At 39.7% G+C, this 26,747-nt stretch overlaps 2 protein-coding genes across 2 annotated transcripts in view; both read left to right on the top strand.

Moving 5' to 3' along the window:
• LOC140195398 (E3 ubiquitin-protein ligase HECW1-like) overlaps nucleotides 1-3,381 on the top strand; it is a 409,392-nt gene extending 406,011 nt beyond the window's left edge. Inside the window, exon 29 of the mRNA XM_072253630.1 lies at nucleotides 2,716-3,381. Coding sequence (XP_072109731.1) covers nucleotides 2,716-2,827 — 112 coding nt within the window. The 3' untranslated portion in view covers nucleotides 2,828-3,381. The remainder of the gene's footprint in view (nucleotides 1-2,715) is intronic.
• Nucleotides 3,382-13,054: 9,673 nt separating this feature from the next.
• The window catches only part of stk17a (serine/threonine kinase 17a), a 97,069-nt gene continuing 83,376 nt past the window's right edge, over nucleotides 13,055-26,747 (top strand). Inside the window, exon 1 of the mRNA XM_072253629.1 lies at nucleotides 13,055-13,283. Within this exon, the coding sequence (XP_072109730.1) occupies nucleotides 13,183-13,283 (101 nt within the window). The 5' untranslated portion in view covers nucleotides 13,055-13,182. The remainder of the gene's footprint in view (nucleotides 13,284-26,747) is intronic.

Raw genomic sequence — 26,747 nt, 5'->3', positions numbered from 1 at the left:
TCTCCAAAGTGTAATCATTGTGTCAATGATATCAAAATATAAAATGCAATAGCCAATTTTCAAACAGCAGCTCCCATAAACAATTATAATAATCAGGCATTCTCGTAATTATATTCACATTGTTTAAGGAATAACTATTAACCATGATAGACAAATAACTAACACCACCTGAAAAGTTTGCACTATTATGAGACCGTAATCTTTTATGTGCGCTGTCTTTTATGGCATTGATGAAATATTGAAGCCCTTAACCACTTCCCCCGACACACCTAAATTAGAATTCTGTATGATTCCATTAGCATTTAGGTGTTGCTTGACATGTAAATGGAATAATGTAAGGTATGATACCAGGACAAAAAGTTACAATTTCTGTGTACTAATCTTAACTTGAGGGGAGGAAGAAAATGGATGACATGTCAATTGTTCATACTAGTAAAGTGCCCTGAGCAGAGGCCCATTGGAAAAGGCTTGGTCTTAATAAATCTTAGTGAAATACATAACTGAAACATTAACATTACTTTACAATTAATAGACTCATCAGGCTCACAACTATAGCCTATAATTTATTAACTCACAATAGGAAAGCTTTTATCGTGAGAGAAGGAACCAAAAAGTAAATCCAAAATATTTCAAATGTTTGTGCAGTCAGAAGGAGTGATATGTTAATTATTCTTAAAGGGTTTCTCTTTGAATTTTTCATTATGGTCATATTCAATGCTGCTATCCATATATTAATTTCTGGAATTCCTTATTTGTTAGTTTTCAGACTTCTCAGAGGGATAATAGTTTCATTTTCCACTGCGAGATAAATGCAAATAACTAATGTGCTAGTCAAGAATGATCAGTGCTCCCTCAGAACTGGACTTGCGTGTCAACCTGGAACATTGTGCCCAGGGTCTTTTACCTCTGCAGTGAAGTTTGAACATGGGTAATTGAAGCAGCAGCAAGAATAGTACCACCTGAGCCACAACTGGCAGTGTCATCCAGCACTGAGTAGCTAAATGGAGATCATGATGCCTGAGCTCTGTTAAAATTATGCTGAGGTTTTAGTCAGATGAATGTCAGCTTTATCTGCACCTGTCTCTTGATGAAACTATTGCCTTAGGAATTGCAGTCCCTGTGTATTTCAGCTATGTCATGAAGTAACTATAGATGGAAAGGCATGAGTATCAGTGGGCATATGGTTAAAGGTTGCCTACTTAGCATGAACTCCTTGCATTAGATGTCTAAACTATCTACTCTTCTTTCATAAAGCTATGTAATGTGTGGAAACCAAAGTGGGAACTCAGTGATTGCCAATAACTAGTCTACAAAATCAAGCTTAATAAGGAATGTTAAACAAAATTTATGGAAGTGTTGAAAGAAAGAAAGAAGGAAGGAAAAAAAGCATGACAGACTTCTCAGCAATTATTGGTCATTAGTCATACCAATGAACGCTGAGAAGTCTGTCATGCTTCTTTTTCCGATTTCTTTCTCTCACACACTTCCACAAATACACATTCATCCTCACATACATACACAATGCGGGTTAGCCTCCACATATACAACAAACATCATTCAGTTCCACCTTCCGACTGATCGTCTTTGTTTGAGAGTGTTTGTCCTATGTTAGGCTCAGATGAATCTGATCTTCCTACAATTAAATACTGAATGAGAAAACACATTACCATCTGTTTTGCCACTGATGATTGAAATCAATGGAACTGGATTTTTGAAGCGGAGTTCAATGTGCACACATTGCTGTTGAGCACATTCAGAATACAAGCCAAGAACAGATTTTCCAGTCCTGCTTCAGATGGCTTACATGCAAACCAAGTTTGGCTGGATAGTACCCAAGAAATATGGAATGAAACCCCAAGCAAGAAGTAAAGCTTAAAGGAGGGGAAGAGGCAAGAGGAGAAAATTCACAGCAAATGCAAGAATTCATAAACAAAAACAAAAACTGTAGTAATTGTTTTCAAAACACTGTATTCAGTAATAAAGTGTTAAAATTATGTTGGTGTCAAAATATTCTGGAAACTGCCTTCAGGAAAATTCACAGGCTGAAATTTTGGACTCACTACACCAGGATTGTGTGTGGCAGTGTGCCCGCTGACAGGCCTTGCCAGAGATGGTTTATTCCGTGGGAGGGCAGATTGTATATGCAGAAGTAATTGATGCCATGACTGGTAATCATTAATTCCCTTTTGCCATATATGGCTCTAAAGTGACTCTCCACTAACAATGCATTTGGTTAAGCCATCTTTCCTGTTACTCTACAATATACCCCTCAACCCCTAGCATAATAGATGTCATTAAAAAGCATGTCTCACTTCGATTACTGCATCTATCCCTAACGTTACAGGCTTTGCAACCTGTATTCATGATTCCACCCCAATGAGGTTGTGTAAGAGATTCTGTAATCAGCAGAAACTTGGTATATCTGATTCCCCTTGCTGAATCAAGTGGAACTTTTATAAAATATCTTTGTTACAGTGTTTTGCAACATTATGTGTGGCTGTAAGTTTGTCTTGGTTTTCCAGTGTCTTTGATCCATTTGTTCCTGCCTTAGATTCTCATCATATGAGGGGTAATGCTAATGGCAATGACATTATATTTCAACAATGCTAATTTTTTGGAAGAATAGGATATAAACATAAATTATCCCTGAATGCACTACTAGTTGAAAAGTGAATTATATTAATAATGTTGATTTTTTTTTCTGTACCATTGCAGGGCACACACATGTTTCAACCGCTTGGATCTTCCTTCATACCCATCGTATTCTATGCTGTACGAAAAGCTGCTCACAGCCGTGGAAGAAACCAGTACCTTTGGTCTTGAGTGAAAGAAGTGCTCACTTCTCATGATGAGTTGCACTACTGCAGTAAGCAAGGGCATCCTTGTCTTTACAACATGAGAAGCACAAAATGAGCATGTGCAAAGAAGATGCCTGAAATGTAAAGTATTATAGACACCTCTTGATCTCAAGAAAGGAAGAAAACATTGATGTTGAACCATTGTAACTACTTTCCTGCTTGGATTCATTTTTTTATTTTTGTAAATAAACATTTCTCCTAAACAAATGGATTATAGACAATCTCATGCAATTAAAGCCATTTTCTTTCTTGACAGGACCATTTATGTTAAGTTAACTAATGTAACCTCATTAACACATCTTCGCAAATTAATGTGTAAGAATCATTGATTGTAATCACATTCAGTTACAAGTTCACGAAAGAGGGTCTATCTTTGATTTGTGGAATATTTTATGGAACTTCACTATCAGACAACTACATATTAATTAGCTGATTGGCTGGTTCGAAAGTCACATGATACTCAGGCTGCACTTCCTGTACAATCATGCTGCTGTATAAGAATGTCAATAAAACTAATTTGTTATGCCACAATATTTATGGTAGTCTTGTTATGCAGTTTCTCCTCAGATTATCCAAAATCAGTTGCCTGTATGATGGTAGTTATCAATGTTAAGTAGAGACGTACAAGGTCATTATGGATCATTGCAGATTTGACTTAAATTTATTGTTATTGAGTTATGGCGCAATGTTCAAAAATCCTGTGTTCTGTTTTTTTTGTATTAGCTTCCATGGAAAAGAAATACACTTGGTATATTTTCCTAGCAGCACACCACCACATCCTATTTTCAAATGTAAATTTAGTGTGTCACAGAAAGCCAGAAGTTCATCAAGTAATGGCACCAATGCAGCCAGTGAATATTAACTGGTTCACTCTTTTCCATCATATTCTGTAAGCAGTGTCAAACTCTTAATTTGAAGAGGTTTTATTATTATCAACAGAGCCATTGTTTTTAGTTGTCAAATTTTGCTGTATAGAATGGCATCTTTAATTTGATGTTGTTTTGTTATCCTTCATTGCAGTATTTCAACTGATGTTTCCAGTTTTTCCTAAGGAACAAATCATTAAATAAATCCATAATTGTAAATAGCTTATCAGTTGCAAACTATGCAAACTGAAAGTGAAGGATAAAAAATGTTACATGTGTCATTTGTACTTCACCAAGGAAGATAAAGTGACATGGAAAAGAGAACAAACAGTAGATACTGGTAAAGCATACATAAACATTCCATTTCATGTGCAAAATAATAAAAATCAACTAACATTAAAGTGCATAAGAATGCTGAGACAGAATATAAATCTTAATAAAAATATTTTGCATTTTAATATGGCCACAGTAAAATGTAGTTAATTTTAATATGATTTAAAATAAACATAACCTGCATTAACGTATTTTAGAATTTGGAAAAAATACACCATCTTAAATAGTACAAATCAAACGAATGGATGGCTGGTAAAAGATCTTTCAGCCTGTGGTGTCATTCACTGGATGAAATGACACTTCAATCACAATTGAATTTGAATGTTGACCTCAGAAGAACGAAAACCAATAATTAATTGGCGTATTTCACACACACATACCAAATGTCTATGGATAATAAATGGAAAATATGATCTTCTGAAACCATTAAATATTGGAGAAATTGTGAAAAATTCCACTAGTAACAAATATAGTGAATTATAGTAGTGGTGTTCTTCAGGCTGAATTTAGGGCTTCAGATAGTTTGTGACTTTTTCATATCTGGAATCTAGTACCAGATTGGATTTTTGTTTATCAACCAAGATTTTTGGGTTTAATTGAGAATTCTTTACCTATTACTTATCTACATTCAGCATTTGTTATTTTATACTATGAAAACATTCTTAAAATATTTCATTCACAGCATATTCTATATCTTTGGAAAAGGAGTAGGCCATTCAGCCACAAGAGCTTCTTATAGCATTTCGACTATTTGATTAAATCATGGCGAATATAAACTCAGTAACCACTTTATTAGGTACCCCCTGTACCAAATTAAGTGGCCACTGAGTGTATGTCCATGGTCTTATGCTGCTATGGCCCCTCCAATTCAAGGTTCAAAGTGTTGTGTGTTCAGAGATGCTATTCTGCACACCACTTTTGTAACACACAGTTATTTGAGTTACTGTCGCTATCCTTTCAGCTTGAACCAGTCTGGCCCCTCTCTTTAACACGGCGTTTTTGCCCACAGAACTGCCATTCACTTGATATTTTTGTTTCTTGCACCATTCTCTGTCAACTCTAATGACTGTTGTGCATGAAAATCCCAGATCAAGTTTCTGAAGTACTCAAACTACCCTGTCTGGCACCAAAAATCATTCTATGCTCAGAGTCACTTAGATTACATTTCTTCCCCATTTTGATGGCCTGAATAACCTCTTGACTATGCCTGCATGTTTTATGCTTTGAGTTGCTCCCACATGATTGGCTGATTAGCTATTTGCATTAACGAACAGGTGTACCTAATAAAGTGGCCACTGAGTATATGTCTTAACTGGACCTACTGACTTGGTTTTGGAGCATTTCTTCAACATTTTGTGGAAAGAGTGTCTTCTGACTTTGTCCCTGAATAGCCTACTTCTGGTTTTAAAATTCGAGAAGAGTAGGGAGAGAAATTTGTTCTAGTTATCATTGCTTTTGATACTGAAATAGGATCTTTAAGAATGCTCGATCGATAACTACTGTTCATTCTCTGCAATGTGCCTGTTGCTTTGATTATCATTTTTTGTTTTGTAATCATTTCACCTCTGTGAAGAAATATACCTTAATAGAACAACAATGCCACAGTTCTATTCACTTGCTGAAGTGAGTCTTGCTGTTTTGTTTTCCAGGAAAACATAACTTCTACCTATCATTCTAACTGTAGCTCAATTGCAGGAGATTTCATTACGGTAATTTTGCATGGCTTTGCACCTTGGCCAGAATCTTGCAGTCCCAAAGATGAAACTGCAATCAGACTTGATGATACAAACTGTAGAGAAAGATAGAACCTTGCATTTCTATTGATTGCATCTTTCTTCACCTTCAGTGAAGCATTTTTGAGATTTGGTTATTGTTGAAAGTAGAAAATGCAGCAGTCTGTGCATATCAATTTCCCAAAATGATAAAAGGTGACCAGATTTTTTTTCAGCTTGAAAACTAGAAAAAAACGCTCCTGTTCCTTGTTAAAATTATGCCAATGGAAATATTACATTAACGTGAATGAGCAGATGTGACCTTTATGCCATATCTGAGAGGAGGCCTCTTCAAAAGCACTGCACATTTTCATCATTGCAGTAAACGTACAGTGGGAATTTAAAAAGAGTAATTTTCGACATTGTTGAGGAGGGGGAGGTTTAGACACGTGCTTCCCTTGAAAAAGTAGTTGTTCCTAGATTGTTATTCATTATTTTAATCTATTTGATTGTGCAAACAAAAGCTATGCTGGAAACATTAAGTACTGGTTCAGATTTGATTATGATGTAGGATGATATTCAGCCCATTGAGTCAATGCTAGCTCAGATCAATCATATTCCTCTACTAATTTCCACTGTATCTAATTCACCCGACTTGTTTTGGGCATGGGTGGAAACTGGAGTACCCATGGGAAATCCCTGAGATGACAGCAAGAACATGCAAACAAGTAGCACAGGAAGCCGGGATTGAAATCCAGGCACTGGCACTGTGAGGTGACAGCACGACTTGCTATATCACTTGGCATTTATAACATAACCATCAGAAATGGGTGAGAAGGGAAGATGGTGAAGAAGGCATAAAGATGCTGACTTTCATTAGCCAGGGCATAGAATAAAGAGCCTGGAGGTAATGGTGCAAATTGACAAACCTTTAGTTAGGTCAAAGCTGGAGTATTGTGTGCAGTTCTAGTTGCCGCTCCATAGAAAAGATGTGGTTACACTGGAGAGGAGATTTGCCAGGATGTTGTCTGGGGCAGAATGTTTTAATCATGAGGAGAGACTGAATAGGCTAGGTTTATTTTCCTTGGTGTGAAGGAGGTTGAGGGGCAACCTGGTAGATATATATGTAATTATGAGGGACGTACATAGGGTGGCTATTGAGAAACATTTCTTAATTATACTAATATCTAAAAATAGATGGCGCAAGTTTAAGCTGAGAAAATGTACAAAAAAAGTAGTTTCACCCATAAAGTAGTTGTTTTTTGTACACACTGCCTGAGAAAGTGGTGAAGGTAGGTACTCACAGTGCATTTAAAAACAAATCTGGTTAAGGACCAGAAAAGGCCAAGTGCTGGTGTGGATGGATATTTGATGGTCAAATCAACGTGGTGAAGGGCTTGTTTCTGCGCTGTATGGTTCAATGTATTGTGATCAAGCTTTTCATTAACTTTGATTGTAGGCATATCCCAGCATAAATTTTATCAGTCGAAAGAATACACTGAATACATCTTTCTGACAATGTGTTCTAAGAGAAATAATGTCAAACAGTTTTGAAATATCAATTTATTGCAGTTAGAGAGAAACAAAGAGTATTAAGAAAATAGGAAAAGCTACTAATATTGACATATGTAACTTGATCAGATATTTTTGATCTCTTTAATCCTGATATTCTACTTGTGAATTTTTCCAAACTATTCTTTATCTTTATCTAAGTTGATTTTCTGTAGAGGCATTAAGATAGAAGCACATTGACACATCACTGATTTTTATGTTATCTATGAAGAGCTACAATAACCAGATTTAATTATTTGCATAATAAAGGAAGATAATTGTATTTCATGTAAGTGATCTTCAGTAATTATGAAACCAATTAAAAAGCATTTCTTTATATTCTGCCCATTGACACATGATCAACTGATTGTTAAAGCTATGAAATGATAGGTAAGTTTAGCAAAGTGTTTGCCACATTTTAATTACTGCTCTGTTTCTTGTCTAGAAACACCTCAGCTAGATATATGATTTGAGAAGACTTCCATCTTGATCCCAATTAAGACGGTTATGTTGCTAGTTAGCAAGTGATTGTTATAAATCCACATTCATAATTTCACTTGGCCTACAGTCCTTTAACTCATCAAAGAATTTAATAAATTTAGTCAAGCACAAGTTATCATTGAACTATATTTTCCCCGTTGCCAGCTAAGTTTGACCCAATTATTGACTCTAGAGGAGTCTCTACCCAAGATAAAAACTGACTGCTTTATAATTGGTGGGTTTATTTTCCTTTCTGTTTATAGACATTCCCCAATCTCTCACTTTATTAAAAGATCTCCAACCTGTTCAGTCTTTTTTCTGATAGTTATAGCTTAATAGTTCTGGATTCACCCTTTGCCCAAAGGAGAGAGCATGAAGATCTAGGGTAATGCTCCCGGAAAGCATTCAGGGAAAGTTGCAGTGTTGGATGAGACACTGAACTGCACACTCAAATGATTGTAAAAATCCACTGGCGTTATTTATTTTTTCACTTATTGAGATAAATAGGCCCTTTGAGGCACACTGCCTAGTAATCTCTTGATGTAATCCAAGCCTAATTTACAGTTTGGACTGTGGGAGGAAACTGGAGCACCCAGAGGAAACCCACACGATCACGGGGAAAATGTACGAACTCCTCACAGGCAACAGCAGGAACTGAACCAGGGTCACCTGTAACATAAGGCATTGTGCTAACCACTATGCCACCATGCCACTTTGGGGAAAAGCAGGAAAAGTCTCTTTGACTTACTAACCTCTTTCTATCCTTCAATCTACAGCTCCAAAACAGATTAACAAGTTATTGTTACATTAGAATCTGAGGATTAAAGAAAACTGACAACATTGAATGAGACCTTTCAACCTACTGTGTCATTGCCTGTCAAAACAGAAACCTCCAGTTTAATCTCACCTTCCAAACCTGGTCCAAATCAAGACATGGTTCTTCAAGAACATATCCAAGTAAATGTTTAATCATGATGATGGTTTCTACCTTGAGATTGCATTCCTATGTGACAAATGCAGTGATCTTGCTTCACTTATTCATAATATCTTTTGTTCATACCTACTCTCCCATCCACTCTCATGCTTGTTCATTTGCTCCCTCTCTGCATTGCACTTGGGGTTCTTGACGTTAGACATCAGTGCAGGAAAGCAATACTGAGATAAAAGGTCTTATTGAATGATGGAGCAGGCCTGCACTTGCCTTTTATTTCTTACGTTTCCTTCAACTTTTCAGGCACTGAGTTCTAAACTTTATTCAAACACTTTTCCTTCAACTAATACAACCCTATTATTCCTACAACTCTGAGAACTTTCTCTACATACCTGTTCCTAAAGTTCCCATTGACTATTGCAGGATCTATAATACAGCCCCACTTGAGTGACCCTCACCTTCCTGTTTCTAGGTTCTACCCATACGGGCTCACTGGCCAATCCTCCAAGAATGTCATCTTTAAGTCCTGTTGTTGTGTCCTCTATTACCAAAAAAGCTCCACCTTCTCCTTACTTACCCATACCTCTGTCATGCCTGTAGCATATGTATCTTGCAATATTGAATTGTCAGCCCTGCCCTTCTCTTAGCCATGGTTCTATTATGGCTATAATATACCAGCCTCTGAGCCAATCCAGGCTCTGAACTTGCCTGCCTTATCAGTTCAACTTTGTGCATTGAAGTACTTACAGTATAACTAGGTATTCTTTTCCCTGCCATTATTGTGCCCTTGGCTATCTTGATGACTAAACTTGCTCTTGCTGGCTACTGCTTTCTCCTATGACTTGGTCCTGCTCAGGGTCCCACCCCCTGGTCAATCTAAATTCTCCCGAGCAACACTTACGCATTTCCTTTCAATGATATTGGTTCCCCTCTGTTTAAAATGCAATTTGTTTTCTCTTGTACAGGTTGCCTCTCCCCAAGGAAAGATCCCAATGGTCTAAGAATCTGATTCCCTGCCTCCTGCACAGGCCCCTCAGCCACAAATTCAGCTAGCCTACCTTTCTATTTCTGACCTTGCTAGTACGTGGCACTGAAACTAATCTGGAGATCACTACCTTCGAGCTTCTGTTTCTTAACTACTTACCTAACCCTCTATATTCATTCTGCAGAAACTTATCCCTCATTTTACACATGTCACTTGTACCAACTTGTACCGTACAATAACCTCTGAATGTTGCCCTTCTCTTCAACAATTTTCTGCAGCCACTCCAATACATCCTTAAGCCCGGCACTCATGAGACAGCACATTTTGATGTCTCTTCTGCACCCACAGAATCTCCTGTCTGTCTCCCCTCACCATTGAATATCTCATTACTTCCGCCCTGTCTGACTGCATCCTTTCAACCTGGAGCTCAGAGCCAATCACAGTGCCAGAGACCTGAGTACTGCTGTCAGCCCTGGAAAGAGCATCTACCTCAATAGTATTCAAAAAGTTGTATCTGTTAGTCAGGGGAATCACCAGAGGGGAACCCTGTATTGATTGCCCACTCCACTTACTTTTCCTGGTGGTCACCCATCTACCTTAAGCCTGTATCCTGGGAACCACCACCTCAGGTAAGGTCTCATTTATGAAACTTTCAGTTTTGTAGAAGATCCTGAGTTTATCAAACACCAGCTTCTATTCCTTGATCCCATTGCGCTTTCCAGACCCCACTGCACTTCCCATAGTTTTAGTCATTAGGGAGACTGTGAGGTTCCCTGACTTCCCACATTTTGCAGGAAAGGAACTGCACAGAAAACAACACAATCTCATCCAACCCTTCTTCATTACTACAATTTTCCAGAACAACAATATCTTTGTAAATTTTCCCCATACCCTTTCCAATGCAGTCATAACTTTCCTACATTTTGATGACCAATACTGTATCCCATATTCAAAGAAAGATCTAACCAGTAAATTATATAACTTTAACATAACTTCCATGTTACTGAGTTCCTCAGCTAATGAAATATAGCATCCCCATGTGTTTTAAACAAAGTTCCTGACATCTCCTGTCATCAAAGGTTACTAACGCCTTCCACACAACTCAGTATTATCTAATCTGTCATGTGATCCTTTGCCTTGTTGCACATCCTCAGATGTGATAATCCATCCTTTTCTGGATTAGTAATAACTTTATTTATTTATATAGCACCTTTCCTATCAAGATGCAGGCTTAAAATGCTTTACATAGGTTATAAAAATAAATCAATATAGCCATAAAATATGAGACAAAATTTAAAAATCATAAGTAGAGACAGACATTATATAGAATAAAATGTCATTGAATATACCATATTATGTAAGTGTAATCAACATCAACAGACATCAAATAATCCTATAACTAGGCCTACTTTAAAAAAAATAGGTTTTAAGAAGCATTTTGAAATGTTCCACAGTATTAGTATTCCAGGTTTTTGGTGCATAAGAGCAAAAGGACACATAACCATTTCTTATATGCTTGGCTTTAGGAACACTAAGAAAACCAATATTCACAGATTTAAGATTATCATTAGCGATGTAAGGGGATAGACACCCCAAATATATGGAGGAGTGGCTATTCAGAGCCTTTTATACAATGTAAGAGTATTTCAAAATTGATTGTAAAGGACACAGGCAACCAGTGTAATGATGACAAAACAGGTGAAGTGTGCTCAGATTTTCTTTATTTTTTGGTAACAATTCTTGCTGCTGTATTTTGAACAAACTGCAGCCGATTTATATCTTTCTTAGGCAGTCCTGAAAAGAGTACATTACAATAGTCTAATCAGCTAGAAATGAAAGTGTGTATCAATTTTTCTGCATCTTGAGATAAGAAATTGAACTCTTGCAATGTTCTTTAAATGAAAGAATGCAGTCTTAATAATATGGTTTATTATTGATGGATTAGATTCCATTAACAAATTCTCTAACTGGTGCAGGTCATGACCAGACCATCTGCTTGCAATCTACAGCTCCTCACTATCAACAACAGATAATTTTTGCATGCTACATTTAGATTGAAATCAATATATACAATAAAAAGTAAGTGACTGAGTCTCCAAGCCCTCAGGAAACCCACTTTTAACAGCCTTCTGGTCATAAGAGCAGCCATTAAACATTGCCATTTGCTTCCTGCCACTGAACCAATTTTGGATCCAATTTGGCCAATCCCCAGATTGCATGGACTTTTTGAGTACCTTGTTTAAAGCCCATCGATTACATTTAACACTGCTGTTATTGATCTTGTTTTCTTCTCAAAGCAGATTTCCCCCTAATACTGTGCCTGATTAATTTGTCTTTCTAAATGAACTTGTGTACTGACATTAAGAATGGATTCCAATAATTTGCCATAGATTGATGCTAAACCAACTGGACTGCAATTTCTTGGTTTCATCGCTACATCCTTTAAAAAAAAGGTTTGATGTCATCAACATTCCACACCTTCAGCACCAATTCAGTCGCCAAAGTGCACTGAAAAATTGTAGTATCTCCACAGTTACTTTTTGGTGGCCAGAAATGCATTTCATCTGGGTTTGGTGATTTATCAGTTTTCAAGGACAGTGAATCCTTAACAAATCTCCTTTCAGTATGTTTATCCCATCTAATATTTCACACTTAACTACAGTGTCATCATTCCTTTTCTCATGAAGGCAATTGCAAAATATTAATTAAGAACCTTATTGATATCTACAGTTTCCATGTGCTACATTTATGGCTTTATTGAGTACAGACTGCATAACATTCTCCACATTACAACAGTTTAAATGGTTCAAATGATTCCATTTATTATCAGAGAATGTATATAGTATACAACCTGAACTTCTTACTCTTCGTAGACATCCACGATAAGCAGAATAACCCCAAAAAGAATAAACGACAGAAGAACATTAGAACCCCAAAGCCCCCTCTGCCCCCTCCCCCGCGCAAGCAGCAGCAGCAGCAGCTTCGACAAAAATTTTTTAAAAATCTTCTCTGGCTGAAAAGCTTCGGAATGAATTGAAGCTGTGAAAGTCTCCACAGAAACGCAACTTTTTCTACTCTGTTGCCCCAGTATCCTGCGTTCGTGTCTCCACTTCCGCGCAGGGTAGTGTATTTTTAATAACGTAATAAGATTATTCCGTAAACGCTGGTGGAAGTTATAAGGGGGTAAAAATAAACATTTAATTAGCTAACCTTCACCTGAACGGCTCTTTAATAGGATTGTTTCATTGCCGTTTTAAATGGAAACGGCAGCGTACGCTTGTCCCGTGCTGTCAATCAGCGGTGTCTCCATGGTGATGGCGGCGGGGCTGGGGGAGGGTGTGTAGTCTGGCCGCTGGCGAGAGTCGGCAGTGGAGGAGTGCAGGCGGTGCGGCGTTTGTATCGGTACACCGGTGTTGCTAGTGTCCGTCCTTTCTCACCCACGTTGACTGTGGTCACTGTAGCCGCCATGACCCACCCACGAAGCGGGCTGGTGTCCGACATCCAGACCCGAATCTGTAGCGATAGCTTCAACAACTGCTACACGCTGGTGGGCAAGGAGCTCGGAAGGTAAATTGGGCATGGTTGGCAGTGAGAGGGCTCTGGACCGGGGAAGGGGTGGGAGGCGGCCGCGTGTGGGGCCAGAGAGAGAGAGAGCGATCCCGTTTTTATTTTAAAAAGAGTAAATTTGTTATACATTGTGACTGAGCGAGGCCGTGCATTGTGATTTATGTCCAAGGATGTCCTCTCATATTGAAACAGCCATGGTTACCCCACATCCCCATTCGATATAACGAGGAGTTCTCTGAAAAGATGGAAAGAAAAACGAAACTCTTTAGCACCTTTTGAAAGTTGACAGTCTTTAATAATACAGCGGAGGGCTAAGAGAATCGGTTGAATTACTTTAGGCGGCTAACTTTTATCCTTTTGATGTTGGTCTAAGTTGTGGAAGAAATTTGTGTCCGAAGCAGATGCTCCACATGTTCTAATGACCTGTTGCGAGTTTTGAAAGTCTCTTCACTGCTATTCATTACGTGTAAGTAATGTAAGTTCTGGAACACTCATAAATGAGTTGTGACTGTCGGATTCTGGAAGAGGAAGTAGTCAAGTGTTTTGGTATCTAGTAGTTTATATTTTAAAATATTTAGAGCTGTACTTTCCCTTATCGATATAACCAGATCACTTTAGAAAGTCCAAAGGAAGCTGGTACCGTGCTACTATTGAGGCGCTGTAATGCTTCACAAAGCTTATGAAAAATTCCTTAATTGACATTGAATTGTGAACTTTGTGCTCTGACTTGCGTCTTTGCTAAGTTCTACTTTATTCCACATTTGTTTGTGAAATAATTAAGTTAAAAGAATCGGCTGGCTACTCTATTGCGCAATGGAAGCTTTAAAACTACGTTTGGGGATTAGAAACTTTCATCTGTATTTAATTGTTGCTCATTAAATGGGAAAAGAAATCATACAAATTGATACGCTGTGGTACATAGGCTGCACTGTTTAGCAAGGACGTAGTTCCCAAATTGACCTACTCCCATTGGTTAAATCCAGATGCAGTAAGAGAAAATGACCAGAAATAGTCTGATATTTCTGTCTAATAGATGTAAAATATAATGTTCTGACACTAAAGGTTATTTGTTTTTTAAAGAGGAATAACTTTCATGCAGAATATTCACCAATTTGTTTTGTCATTAGAAATATTGCTGCAATCAACCTCCCGTTCAAAGAATTTGATTAAAGGTTAACCAATCCATATTGTTAAGCTAAGTCTTTATAAAATTTTTGAGAAATGAGGAATTAACTAAGAAAATATTTACATGGAAAGTGAAGTCTGAAGGGCTTACTACTCATTTAATGGGGAAGATAAAGTCAATATGAATAAACTTGCATTTTTGTATTTCAATATTAATGCAATCTGAGCCCAATATATAGGATTTTTGAATCAGATTATTAAATTCAAGGTTATTTGTTTTTAATGTCTTTGATCAGTGTGATTGAACTCCTCACCCTGAACTGCATCCTTTTCCAAGAGTAACTCCAGCTTTGTGTATTTAAACAGTAGATTGATGATCTGCAGTGAGTCAGTCCACTTGGGGCAGCAAAGAAACTGCGTTTCAGATTCCCACCAGAGGTGTCTATTTAACTGTGAATTGTTTTGCCACAGTTCAGCAATTTAGTTGCAGACCCTATGCTTAAAATATAAAGATTTGTCAGAATGAAGTGTATGAGGATCTTCATACTTCTTTACAGTACTTCAATACAAGCATGTCATGGAGATGAGGGGATTCTGTCACTTGTCTGAAAGCTCTCCATAAATTATGAAGCTTTAGATATAAACACTGTCAGCTTTGAAAATTCCTGAAGCAGATCTAAATAATATAATAAATGACCTAGATTGTCAGAGGATAGTAAATTAAATGGCTTCCTTTCATTATTGTAGAAAGTGCACAAGAATATTGGTTTCATTGATGTTTTTCCTCTGAGTTTCCCCCTCCCAAGTTGTACACTGCCCTATTTTGGAAATGTTTCACTGTGTCTTCATCAGTGTTGAATCCAAATCACCAGCGATGCTGTGAGACACAGGAAGTCCAAGTATATGTAGTTTATTTGTTGAGTCTTCACTTTGTGTCGGGAACTCTATAGAAAGGTTTTTGCAGCTGAAAAAGCTGTTAGTCTTTTAAATTTAGAGATGCAGAATGATAACAGGCCCATCTGGTCAAACAAGCACCCGGTGCTCAATTATGCCCATGTGACCTACTAGCCCACATGGCTTGGGAACATGGGAGGAAACCCGTGCAGTCATGGGGACAGTGTACAGAGTCCTTACAGACAGTAGCCGAATTGAACACAGATTGCTGGCAGTGTAACTGCTATGCTACCATGCTGCCTGTTGAAATGCTATTTTCCTTAAGAAAATAATTTATAGTCCTGGATCACTGGTGCATACTATGTTGATTTTCTTTTTAAAAGGACTGATTCATTGCAGCACATGTTTTTGTCTTCTCTGACCTGGTGTTAATTTTGTTCAACTTGCATGTTCATTAGCTGTGGCTGAAATATCTTCCTTTCTTGGGCTCTTGTGATATTGACTTATCTGGACTCTTAACCAAAATATTGAATGTTGTTTATTCGCGAGTGTTTGTGGGTTCTCTTTGGGAGCATCTTCAACCATGTCTTCTGCATTTCCTGTAAGAAGATCTTGGTAAAGCCCTCCCCAGCACTGGGCACATCTACAAGGAGTGCTTTTGCTGGAAAGCAGCATCCACCTTCAAGAGCCCCTACCATCCAGGCCTTGTTCTCTTCTCACTTCTGTCATCAGGAAGGAGGCACAAGAGCCTCAGGACCCACAACACCAAGTTCAGGAACAGTTATTACCCTTCAACCGTAAGGCTCTTGAACTTGAGGGGATAGCTTCACTCACCCCAGTACTGAAACTGTATCCATATCCTGGAGTCACTTTCAGGGTCTCTTCATCTTGTGTTCTTGATATTTATTGCTTTTTTTTCTCTTTGTACTTGCACTGTTGTCTATTAACTTTTTTTGTGTGTCTTCTGTTCAGTTTTTCATTGATTCTGTTCTGAATCTCAGGGTAATATATGGTATGTACTTTGAGCTTGTGCATAATTCCCAGGAGAAAAATGCAAAGAAACTTGTAATCTATGAGGACTCCAGATTTTTTTCCAATCTTCAAATTTTTTCCCAATCTTCACAGGGTAATGCCTTGGATCATGTACACTTATCTCCAACCTGTAAGAAGATCTTGGTACACAAGCTCTACCTTGCAGGTTGAAACTTTCTCTTTTGGATTTGTCTTTCCTGTACTTTACATGTATGATACATAAATAGAGCTGCTTATGGTCACATGTGGCTAATCACCTGACCTTCATGTTTAGAAATGCATCAAGTAAGTTTTAGCTTTTAGTTTATGTTCTGATGTACCAAAAAGGACTCGGTGATGACTCTTTACTATGAAAAAGGCATGTGTTCTAGCAGATTATTTTTCTTTTCCTATCATCTCAATTTGTGTCTTTTTAATTAGTGAAGTGGTTTCAACGCTTGCAAGGTTGGTTAGAGATGTGGCGTAGTGGAAGACCATTACCTTGGAGCCCCAGAGCTCAGTTACATTTTGCAGTGCTTTTAGCTATGACGACGGTCTGAACCTTTTAACAGGCCACAACATTGACTTATAGACATAAATAAATCACTTTCTTCAGTGTGAAAGAATAGCTGCCTTTCTTAAACTTGATGCTATGTTGATGAGCACTTCCCTCCTCTATTCAAAGGGGTTTCCCCTTGGGTTTGTCTTGATTGCACAGACAATTTTCAATATCCTGGGGAGCAGACTCGATGGGCTGAATGGCCTGCTTCTGCTCCTATATCTTATGGTCATCTCAGCCATAGTAATTTTGGAAATTATTTTATTCCCTGCTGTAGCTTGGTGGGTGTTAATTTGAAATGGTGTTGGCTTTCTATATCTGCATTAACTAGACTTGGGCACAAGTCGAATCTAATTTTGTCCTCTGCCAAATCAGCCTACAAACCTTGAAAATGAATCTTGTCTTTCATCAGATTATTAAGGCACCTTAATCTCATTAGAGATGGATGGTCTTGGCTGCCCGAGCTATCACCACTATATGTATCATCCTGCCACTTGTTAGTGTCCCACAGCTTTTTGGTTTGTTTAGCTCTTCCATCAGCTTTTTTCATCATTTGAGTCTGTTTACTGTAGATAGTTTGGTTTGTTATGTGTGACCTCATGAGTTATTTGTTAATTACATCTTCATACTATTCCAGAAGCAGCTTTAAACAAAGTTGTAATATCTACCTTGACTATCAATCCACCCTTCACACTTTCAACCATTCTTCCCCTCATGAAATTGGTTTCTCAATAGATTAAACTTCTCAGGCGTCCAGCTAAGCACAACTATCAACTATAACTGTTTCAATGACAAACTCTGCCATCTTCGTCAGGGGTGATTTGGGCATCATACGCAGAGTTTATTCATCATATACACCGTGAAAGCACTAGATCCTTTTTCAGTCATAAGCATAATCAGTAGCTTTGTCTTTGGCACATTATAGAGTTCTTCATGTTCCATTTGTCCTTGTGCATGTTCAGTCTTATCAGAGTATATTCTCAATATTAAACTATTCATTAATGGAACTGTCCTGTGGTTTTGGTGAAAAGTTTCTCTTCTCATGATGAAGCAGTCTGTGGCTTTATCAACAGGTGTACACTTGTACTTGTAAACAGTTGTACAGGTGTTTTAATTATTAATCTTTGAATTTGAAAGCATTGCCTCTATCACAGTTGTGTGACTGATTTGAAAAAAATGAATGCTGCTTAAAGTGCATTCCTCACAGGGCACTACTTGACTTTGCTTGTTTGGGCTGCTGAATTTTGTTTAGTCCTAGACACAGGATTTGTCCTTGCTTTCTGCAATTGAAACATTTCCCTGCTTTGAGCAGCCACACATGGCATGATGATTCACATTGGAAACCATAGTAGAGATTCCCACCAGCCCCTTTTCTTCATGTAACTTGCATTCGTGACTGTGAGCTTCCACCATTCATCCTATTCTATATTTAATGTTTACACAAACACTTTGTGCTGGCTGAAAGTCCTTAAGATATTTTTGGAGGGCATTAGTTAATGTAGCTATTAATCATGCTCCCAAAGATGTATGGGCATGTTGATTGGTCACTATAAATTGACCTGTGGTGTGGGTAGATAACAGAAGAATTCCTTTAGAGTAGTTGGCCATGTGGGCAAGACTAAGTTGCAGGGATGTATTAGAATGGGAAAGCATTGCACTGTTGGGAGCTGCAAAATACAACTGAAATTTGTCTTCTCCAGATAGCCACGAAACGGGGGGGGAAAAGCATGGAAGTCATTGAAAGAAAAGATATTAACCCTGCCCTGTGCAAAAAAAAAAAGAGAAAGAAACAAAAACTCGCAAACCCCTACCCCCTCCCTTGCACAAAAACTAACAGATCACCCACATGGAAAACAGCAGCTAGAACATCGAACCCCAACCCCCCTCTTTTTTTAAAAAAAAACACAGCAACAACTGGCATATTGCCCACATGGGGGGGGGGGGTGGCAGGCAGCAGCAATAATATCAAACCTCCAATCGCCCCCTCTTGAAGCAAAAAGACCAACCGGTCACTCACACGGGGAAAAACACCAACAAAAACATCAGGTCCCCCCCAATCCCCAACCCTTCCCATACAGAAAGCACAAGGGACACTAAAATCCAACCCCCAAAATGCCAATCCTTAAAAGTTGTAACACAATCCTTAAAGGGGAACAACCTTAAAGCCACAACTATTGTATATAGTCAATACTCAGTTTGGCCTGAGCCTATTTAATTGGGGTAAAACCTGTCACAACTCCAGATCCTTTTAAAGTTCATTAATATTTGGTTAATTTTACCCCCAGAATGTATTATGTTGTTACCACTTTTACTTACAAACTTTGTCAGCTAGGGAGCTCAGCAAAGCCTATGTGTATTTGTATCAGCAGGTCATTTGTCCTCTCTGCTTGGAGCCTGTGTGAAAAGTTTACTGCTGAACCCCCTGGTCCCCTTGGACCTGCTGGAATAGAAATTTTGGTAACATTTTTGTTCGTTAGTTTGTGTTGTTAGTTTTTGGCTGCAGGTGTTGCTACCTTTGGCAAACTTCTAATTCTCATCTACATGCAGGCCCTCTAACTGATCATAAATGTGCCAGCGTGCAGACCTGTGCTGTCCCTGAATCACGGGCCATTGGAGGTCTTGTCTTCTCCAGAGTTTAGATTTCAATAGATGAGTGAGCACATCAGGCAATACTCCAACTGGACACATTGTTTGCAAGCCTGTGATCTCCTTTGTCTTATCCTAGATCTTGCCAGCAAAAGGCAATTTTTGAGCAGAGTGTCCAGGCTGATTAGCCATTATTAGTTTGATAATACATTGAATTCCAGTTATTTTGTTCCAGTGAATTCAGTGCATTTTGGCCCAATTTGGTGGCTTCCACAATCAGTCCAAGTTTCATGGAAAGTTAAAAAGAGATATTTTTAAAAAAAGAAAACAAACTGCCATTTAACTGAATAGCAAATTGTGTATCTGAATGGGGAAAAACAGCAAATTAGAAACTACTCGTATTACTGCAGTACTATAAAACTGTATTAGTTCCTAATAGCTATTGACAGGAATTCATTCAATGCACTCTGCCATGTTTTCATTGACTGTAAATGAACAAAATAGCACAGGCACCTGGTGTTTATAATGGACTGCCTTCATAGAAAACCTACAGCACAATACAGGCCCTTCAGCCTACAAAGTTGTGCCGAACATGTCCCTACCTTAGAAATTACTAGACTTCCCCATAACCCTCTATTTTTCTAAGCCCCATGTACCTATCCAAAAATCTCTTAAAAGACCCTGATGGCGCAGTGAGATCAGCGCCGGGATCGAGAACGGAGGTTCCCCGAGTTCGATCCAGTGAAAGACCGCTCCCGAGCGCGCTCTCCATCCGCGCCAGGTTGATGTCGAGCTCGCAACTGGACCTTGTAAAAAAAAAAAACACTGCCACCTCCAATTTAAATCCCCAGGCGGAATATTATGGAGGATCAAATACCCAAACCCTATCGGATCCGCCTCCACCACCGTTACTGGCAGCCCATTCCACGCAAAAACTTACTCCTGACATCACCTTTGTACCTACTTCCCAGCACCTTAAAACCTGTGTCCTCTTGTGGCAACCATTTCAGCCCTGGGAAAGAGCCTCTGACTATCCACACAATCAATGCCTCTCATCATCTTGTACACCTCTATCAGGTCACCTCTCATCCTCCATCACTCCAAGGAGAAAAGTTCACTCAACCTATTCTCATAAGGCATGTTTCCCAATGCAAGCAACATCCTTGTAAATCTCCTCTGCACCCTTTCTATGGCTTCCACATCCTTCCTTTAGTGAGGTGACCAGAACTGAGCACAGTACTCCAAGTGGGGTCGACCAGGGTCCTATATAGCTGCAGCATTACCTCTTGGCTCCTAAATTCAGTTCCACGATTAATGAAGGCCAATACGCAATATGCTGCCTTAACCACAGCGTTAACCTGCGTAGCTGCTTTGAGTGTCCTATAGACTCGGACCCCAAGGCCCCTCTGATCCTACACACTGCCAAGAGTCTTACCATTAATACTATATTCTGCCTTTTGATTGTATCCTCCATAGCTTTACTCTCACTGTAAAATTCATGAAGATTGTCCATACCTTCAGATTCTTTGTAAGTCCTAACCTGATGAAGTTGTGAAATTGTTTCATTTTCCCTCTCATCTGTTTCTGGCATCTCCCAGCCTGAATACTTGAAACAACAGTGAGCAAACCACTTTTGAATTATCTTGCTGCTTATTTCTTGCCAATAAAAATCACTTTTTTTAAATACAAGTACACACAACTGGTGCTCTTTTTAAAAACTATTTGATCTAAGCATGGTTGAGTGTCTAATAGCCACACAAGTGCACAAGACTTTCACTAGTTAAAAACTGTTTGGTAACAGTTTCCTATCCCAATTAAGTGTAATAGTATCCCAAATAAAGAGAATCCCAGCTATTAGTTCAGCAGGTCGGACAACATCCGTGGAAACGATCAGTCAACATTTTGTGCTGGAACCCTTCATCAGGACTGAAGAGGGAAGGGGCAGAGGCCCTATAAAGAAGGTGGGAGGTGGGTGGGAAGGAGAAGGCTGGTAGGTTCCAGGTGAAAAACCAGTAAGGGGAAAGATCAAGGGGTGGGGGAGGGGAAGCAGGGAGGGGATAGGCAGGAAAGGTGAAGAAAGAATAGGGGAAAGCACAGTAGAAGGAGGTGGAACCATGAGGGAGGTGACAGGCAGCTGGGGGAGGGGGCAGAGTGAAACTGGGATGGGGGAAGGGAGGAGGAGGGAATTATTGGAAGTTGGAGAATTCAATGTTCATACCAAGGGGCTGGAGACTACCTAGACGGTATATGAGGTGTTTATCCTCCAACGTGAGTTTGGCCTCATCATGGCAGTAGAGGAGGCCATTTATGGACATAACTGAATGGGAATGTGAAGCATAGTGGTAACTGGGAGATCCTGTCTGTTGTGGTGGACCCAGCATCTGCAGAGTATTTACAACCCAGCTGTTATTCTTTAAGAGTTGTCCCAAAAAATGGCAGTCCCCACTGTAATTGTACTCTTCACTTCACAGCTTGTTGAATGATCAAGTGTTAATGTGTTCCATTTATCTATCTTTCACCATCACAGCAAAATTTCCCAAAATGCTGCTCTGAAGTGTGATCAAACAAAAATAAAGTGCTAGGCTGTTTATCATCCTGTTGTTACAGGTTTTGGCAGCTCCAGCAATTATTTCATATCTGTGAGTGTTTTCCTGCAGAGCCTCTAATGTGGGAAATGTCAAAAGTTTGGGCGAACAGATGTTTCAAGGAGGACCTTTAAAAGAATAAAAAAAAATGTTGTAGGGAAGGAATTCCAAAGAATATTTTGGTTTTGATTTGCATCTTGTCTTAAAATCGAGGTGATTAATATTCGCTCTGCATTCAACAAAAGTCAATCACTCTTCATCCTTGCTCCCAGGTCTCTTCTATGGACAACAGTGCCCTTTGCCTTGTCCAGTCAAGAATTTGAGTAGGTGATCTTGGTGTCATTTTAATGCAGTGCTTTAGAGTATTGTTTATTTCAGATAAAACAGTTAAATCAAATGTTGTTTATCTCTTCTAGTACTTTAGATGAGTGCTAATGGCCATAAAGTTATTTAGAAATGTAATTAATTGAGAGCCACCTTGTTTGAGCCAGTAATATTCCCTTTGCCTACCCTACACACAAGAATTTATTTCATCACTGGCTTTGGCAACACACAAAAGTTGCTGGTGAACTCAGCAGGCCAGGCAGCATCTCTAGGAAGAGGTTTTGGGCCAAGACCCTCCGTCAGGACTAACTGAAAGAAGAGCAAGTAAGAGATTTGAAGTGGGAGGGGGATGGGGAGATCCGAAATGATAGGAGAAGACAGGAGGGAGAGGGATGGAGACAAGAGCTGGACAGTTGATTGGCAAAAGGGGTATGAGAGGATCATGGGACAGGAGGCCTAGGGAGAAGGAAAGGGGGGGGGGGAAGCCCAGACAATGGGTAAGGGGTATAGTGAGAGGGACAGAAGGAGAAAAAGAATGAGTGTATATAAATAAATAATGGATGGGGTACGAAGGGAGGTGGGGCATTAGCGGAAGTTAGAGAAGTCAATGTTCATGCCATCAGGTTGGAGGTTACCCAGACGGAATATAAGATGTTGTTCCTCCAACATGAGTGTGGCTTCATCTTTACAGTAGAGCAGGCCGTGGATAGACATTTCAGAATGGGAATGGGATGTGGAATTAAAATGTGTGGCCACTGGATCCTGCTTTCTCTGGCGGACAGAGTGTAGGTGTTCAGCAAAATGATCTCCCAGTCTGTGTCGGGTCTCGCCAATATATAGAAGGCCGCATCAGGAGCACCAGACGCAGTATATCACCACAGCCGACTCGCAGGTGAAGTGTCGCCTCACCTGGAAAGACTGTCTGGGGCCCTGAATGGTGGTAAGGGAGGAAGTGTAAGGGCACGTGTAGCACTTGTTCCGCTTACAAGGATAAGTGCCAGGAGGGAGATCAGCGGGGAGGGATGGGGACGAATGGACAAGGGAGTCGCGTAGGGAGTGAACCCTGCCGAAAGTGGGGGGGGGGGGGAGGGAAAGATGTGCTTAGTCGTGGGATCCTGTTGGAGGTGGCGGAAGTTACGGAGAATAATATGTTGGACCCGGAGGCTGGTGGGGTGGTAGGTTAGGACAAGGGGAACCCTATGCCTGGTGGGGTGGCAGGAGGATGAAGTGAGAGCAGGTGTGCGTGAAATGGGGGAGATGCGTTTGAGAGCAGAGTTGATGGTGGAGGAAGGGAAGCCCCTTTCTTTAAAAAAGGAGGACATCTCTTCGTCCTGGAATGAAAACCCTCATCCTGAGAGCAGATGCGGCGGAGACGGAGGAATAGCAGATGTGGCAAAGTCTCCTCTTAACATTTCGGATCTCCCCTCCCCCTCCCCCCCACTTACAAATCTCTTACTAGCTCTTCCTTCAGTTAGTCCTGACGAAGGGTCTTGGCCCAAAACGTCGACCGTACCTCTTCCTATAGATGCTGCCTGACCTGCTGCGTACACCAGCAACTTTGATGTGTGTTGCTTGAATTTCCAGCATCTGCAGAATTCCTCGTACTGGCTTTGGCAGTTTGCTTGGTGCTACTTGGTTGCATTGTTTGCCATTAGAAGTAAGTGCCCTTAATATTTTTGGTAGCTTTTTTGATAACTTTCCCAGCTACAGGTTCTCTGCGCTTATTAGTGAAATCCTTCTAATGTGTGTGCCTGGATGAGTGCCACTTTAAACAGCTTTATGGATGGAAGAGGAGCTGTATCAGGCATCGTCTGGCTCTGGCATGCGTCTAACAAATAAAGTAGAAGTATTATGGATTACTACAGTGCCCAAACCAGCCCTTCAGCCCATCTAATCTGTCAGCCTGGTCCTCTCATTCATATGCATATTCAAACTTGAATGTTAAATTAAACCCATGTCGAACACTTCCACTGGCAGCTTATTCCACACTTATGCTACCCTCTGAATGAAGTTCACTCTCAGATTCCTTGTAAATATTTCACCTGTCACCCTAAGACTATGACTCAAGTTCTAGTCTCACCATCCTGAAGGGGAAAAGCCTGCAAGCAGTCACCTTCTCTGTATCCCTCAATTTTATGTACCCCTATAAATCTTCCGTCATTCTCTTGTGCTCCAGGGAATGAAGTCCATCCCTACTCAACCCTTCCCTATAACTCAGGTCCTGGCAACATCCTCGTAGATTTTCTCTGCACTCTTTCAAGCTTATTGACATCTTTCCTGTAGAAAAGTGACCAGAAATGCACACAGATGTGGTGCTCCTTAAAACCTCTATTTGACAAACTCTTGGCATCTCCCATATTCTCAAAGCTTGACAGGAAAGCACCTGCAGGTATGAAATAATTGCTGGTACTGGCAAAGCCTGAAATGACAGGTTGATAAATATCCTGGCACCATTTTTGTTTGTTTGTTCACATTCCTGAGCAGTACCTTGGGAAACATTGCAGGGATGAAGGTAAAAGATAAATGGAATAGATTTTTGCTGTCACTCATTGAACAAGCTGTGAAATGAAACAAGATGTCTTTTTTTTTGGACCTCAGTGGCTGTTGAAATTTTACACAGTACAGTATACAGTTGTGCACTGGTTTTGCTTTGCATTTGCTGAAATATAATTGCAGAGCCTCAGATGTACTGAGTTTTAGTGTTATGAAGGATTGGTTAACTTATTTTTTTAAAAAAATGAATGTATTACTCTCCTTCCAGCTCTGAGATATTTGCTTCTAGTAATGAATAGATAAGGGAGGGGTGAAGGCCAGGTGGAACCAGGGTAGGGAGGGGCACCAAGGGAGTGGAAACCCTGTGGAGTGGGTGAAGGGCAGGTTGACCTGGGTGGAGGTAGGTAATGAGCTTGAGGGAGGCAAAAGGATGGAGAAGATGAACTAAGTGGGGAGAGAACCTGGGTGGTCTGGATGTAAACATGAAGCACTAGGTGTGTGTTACTTTTTTTTTAAGTGAGTGTTCATACTATCAGGCTAAATTCTGCCCAAATGGAAAATGAAATGTTGTTCTGGTTTGTTTGCCCTTGCCTCTGCAATGGAGAAGGCTGAGAACAGACAAGTAAGTGTGGGATTGGGAAGGGGAGTAGAAATACCATGCCAAGAGAAGCTCGAGGTGGCCACTATTGGCAAGGCATTGGTGCGCTGACAAAGAGCCATCTCGTCACTGACTGGTCTCGCCATTTTAGATGAGCCAATGTCACAAACACAATAGATCAGGTTGGAGGAGGTGCACAAGAATCTGTCATCTGGAAGGGCTGTTAAACCTGGATGGTGGAGAGGGCAGAGATGATATGCTGGATGTGGAAGCTAGGTGGGGATCGGGGGAATTCCATCTCTGCTCCTGAATGGTGGAAATTGGTGGCAAAGTTAATAACGTTGACCAGTTCTGCACAGGTAGAGGAAGCAGCACTAATGCAGCTGCAAATGTCGCAGAGAAATAGTGCAGGGGTGTGTGTTTGAGTGCGTTGGAAAAGGACTGTTCCATGTTGTCAACAAGAATTGTTTTATTTGTGCACTACTTTACTTTGCTCTGCATCTTTCAAAGTGCTTCATTAATAGCTTTGAGCATTTTTAATACTCACTTTTTGTTACAACTACAGCAAGTAACTGAAATTGTCAACATTATAGAGAAAGGAACAGGCACCAGGAAGATTTCTTTTAATCATTCTGTAGGTTGCAGCACTTTGATTAATATTCTTAATGCAGAATTGATATGTTTACATGCAAATAATCTTCAGTTGAGTCAAACTTTTCTTTGGTTGTTCTCAAACAAAAATATTTTTCCAAAACAGACATAATCACCCATTCTTGCAGTGAGATGAGATTTAACTCCTGATGTGTTTTGAGATTTTTTTTACATTTAAGTTGTTTTAAAGTAACTTTTCACAAATATTCAAATGTAAACAAACCAAAGACATCAGGGCAAGCAGTTGGTATAGTTGAATAATTATGCTGGTTCAGATAAAATTTTGAAAAAAAAACAAATTTGAATTTGTGCAGGTGACCCTTGTGTTATCATAGATCAAGTAATGGAAATTCACCCTGACTGTATTCACAAATCTCAACAAACTTGGGGAGGAAAATAAATATCTGAACTTTTTTTCAACTGCTGAAACATGCGCAAGTGATGTCTTTGTTATCCTCATAATGACTTCCCTGTAATGTGTGGGTAGCCTATGCAATAAATGTAAAACATTGCAACCAAGGAGACACCTGCAGTCTTGCATAAAGTGACAAGTTGGGGAAAGGGCAGCTTCTTGCTGAGTTGCAGTCTTCAGAACTTCTGAGGTTGAAGTGCAACATAGGGCTCCTCAGGTTACAAAT

This window comes from Mobula birostris, chromosome 3 (genome assembly GCF_030028105.1).
Source record: "Mobula birostris isolate sMobBir1 chromosome 3, sMobBir1.hap1, whole genome shotgun sequence".
Lineage (NCBI taxonomy): Eukaryota > Metazoa > Chordata > Chondrichthyes > Myliobatiformes > Myliobatidae > Mobula > Mobula birostris.
The sequence above is the reverse complement of the archived record's forward strand: the minus strand, read 5'-3'. Positions and strand labels throughout refer to the sequence as shown.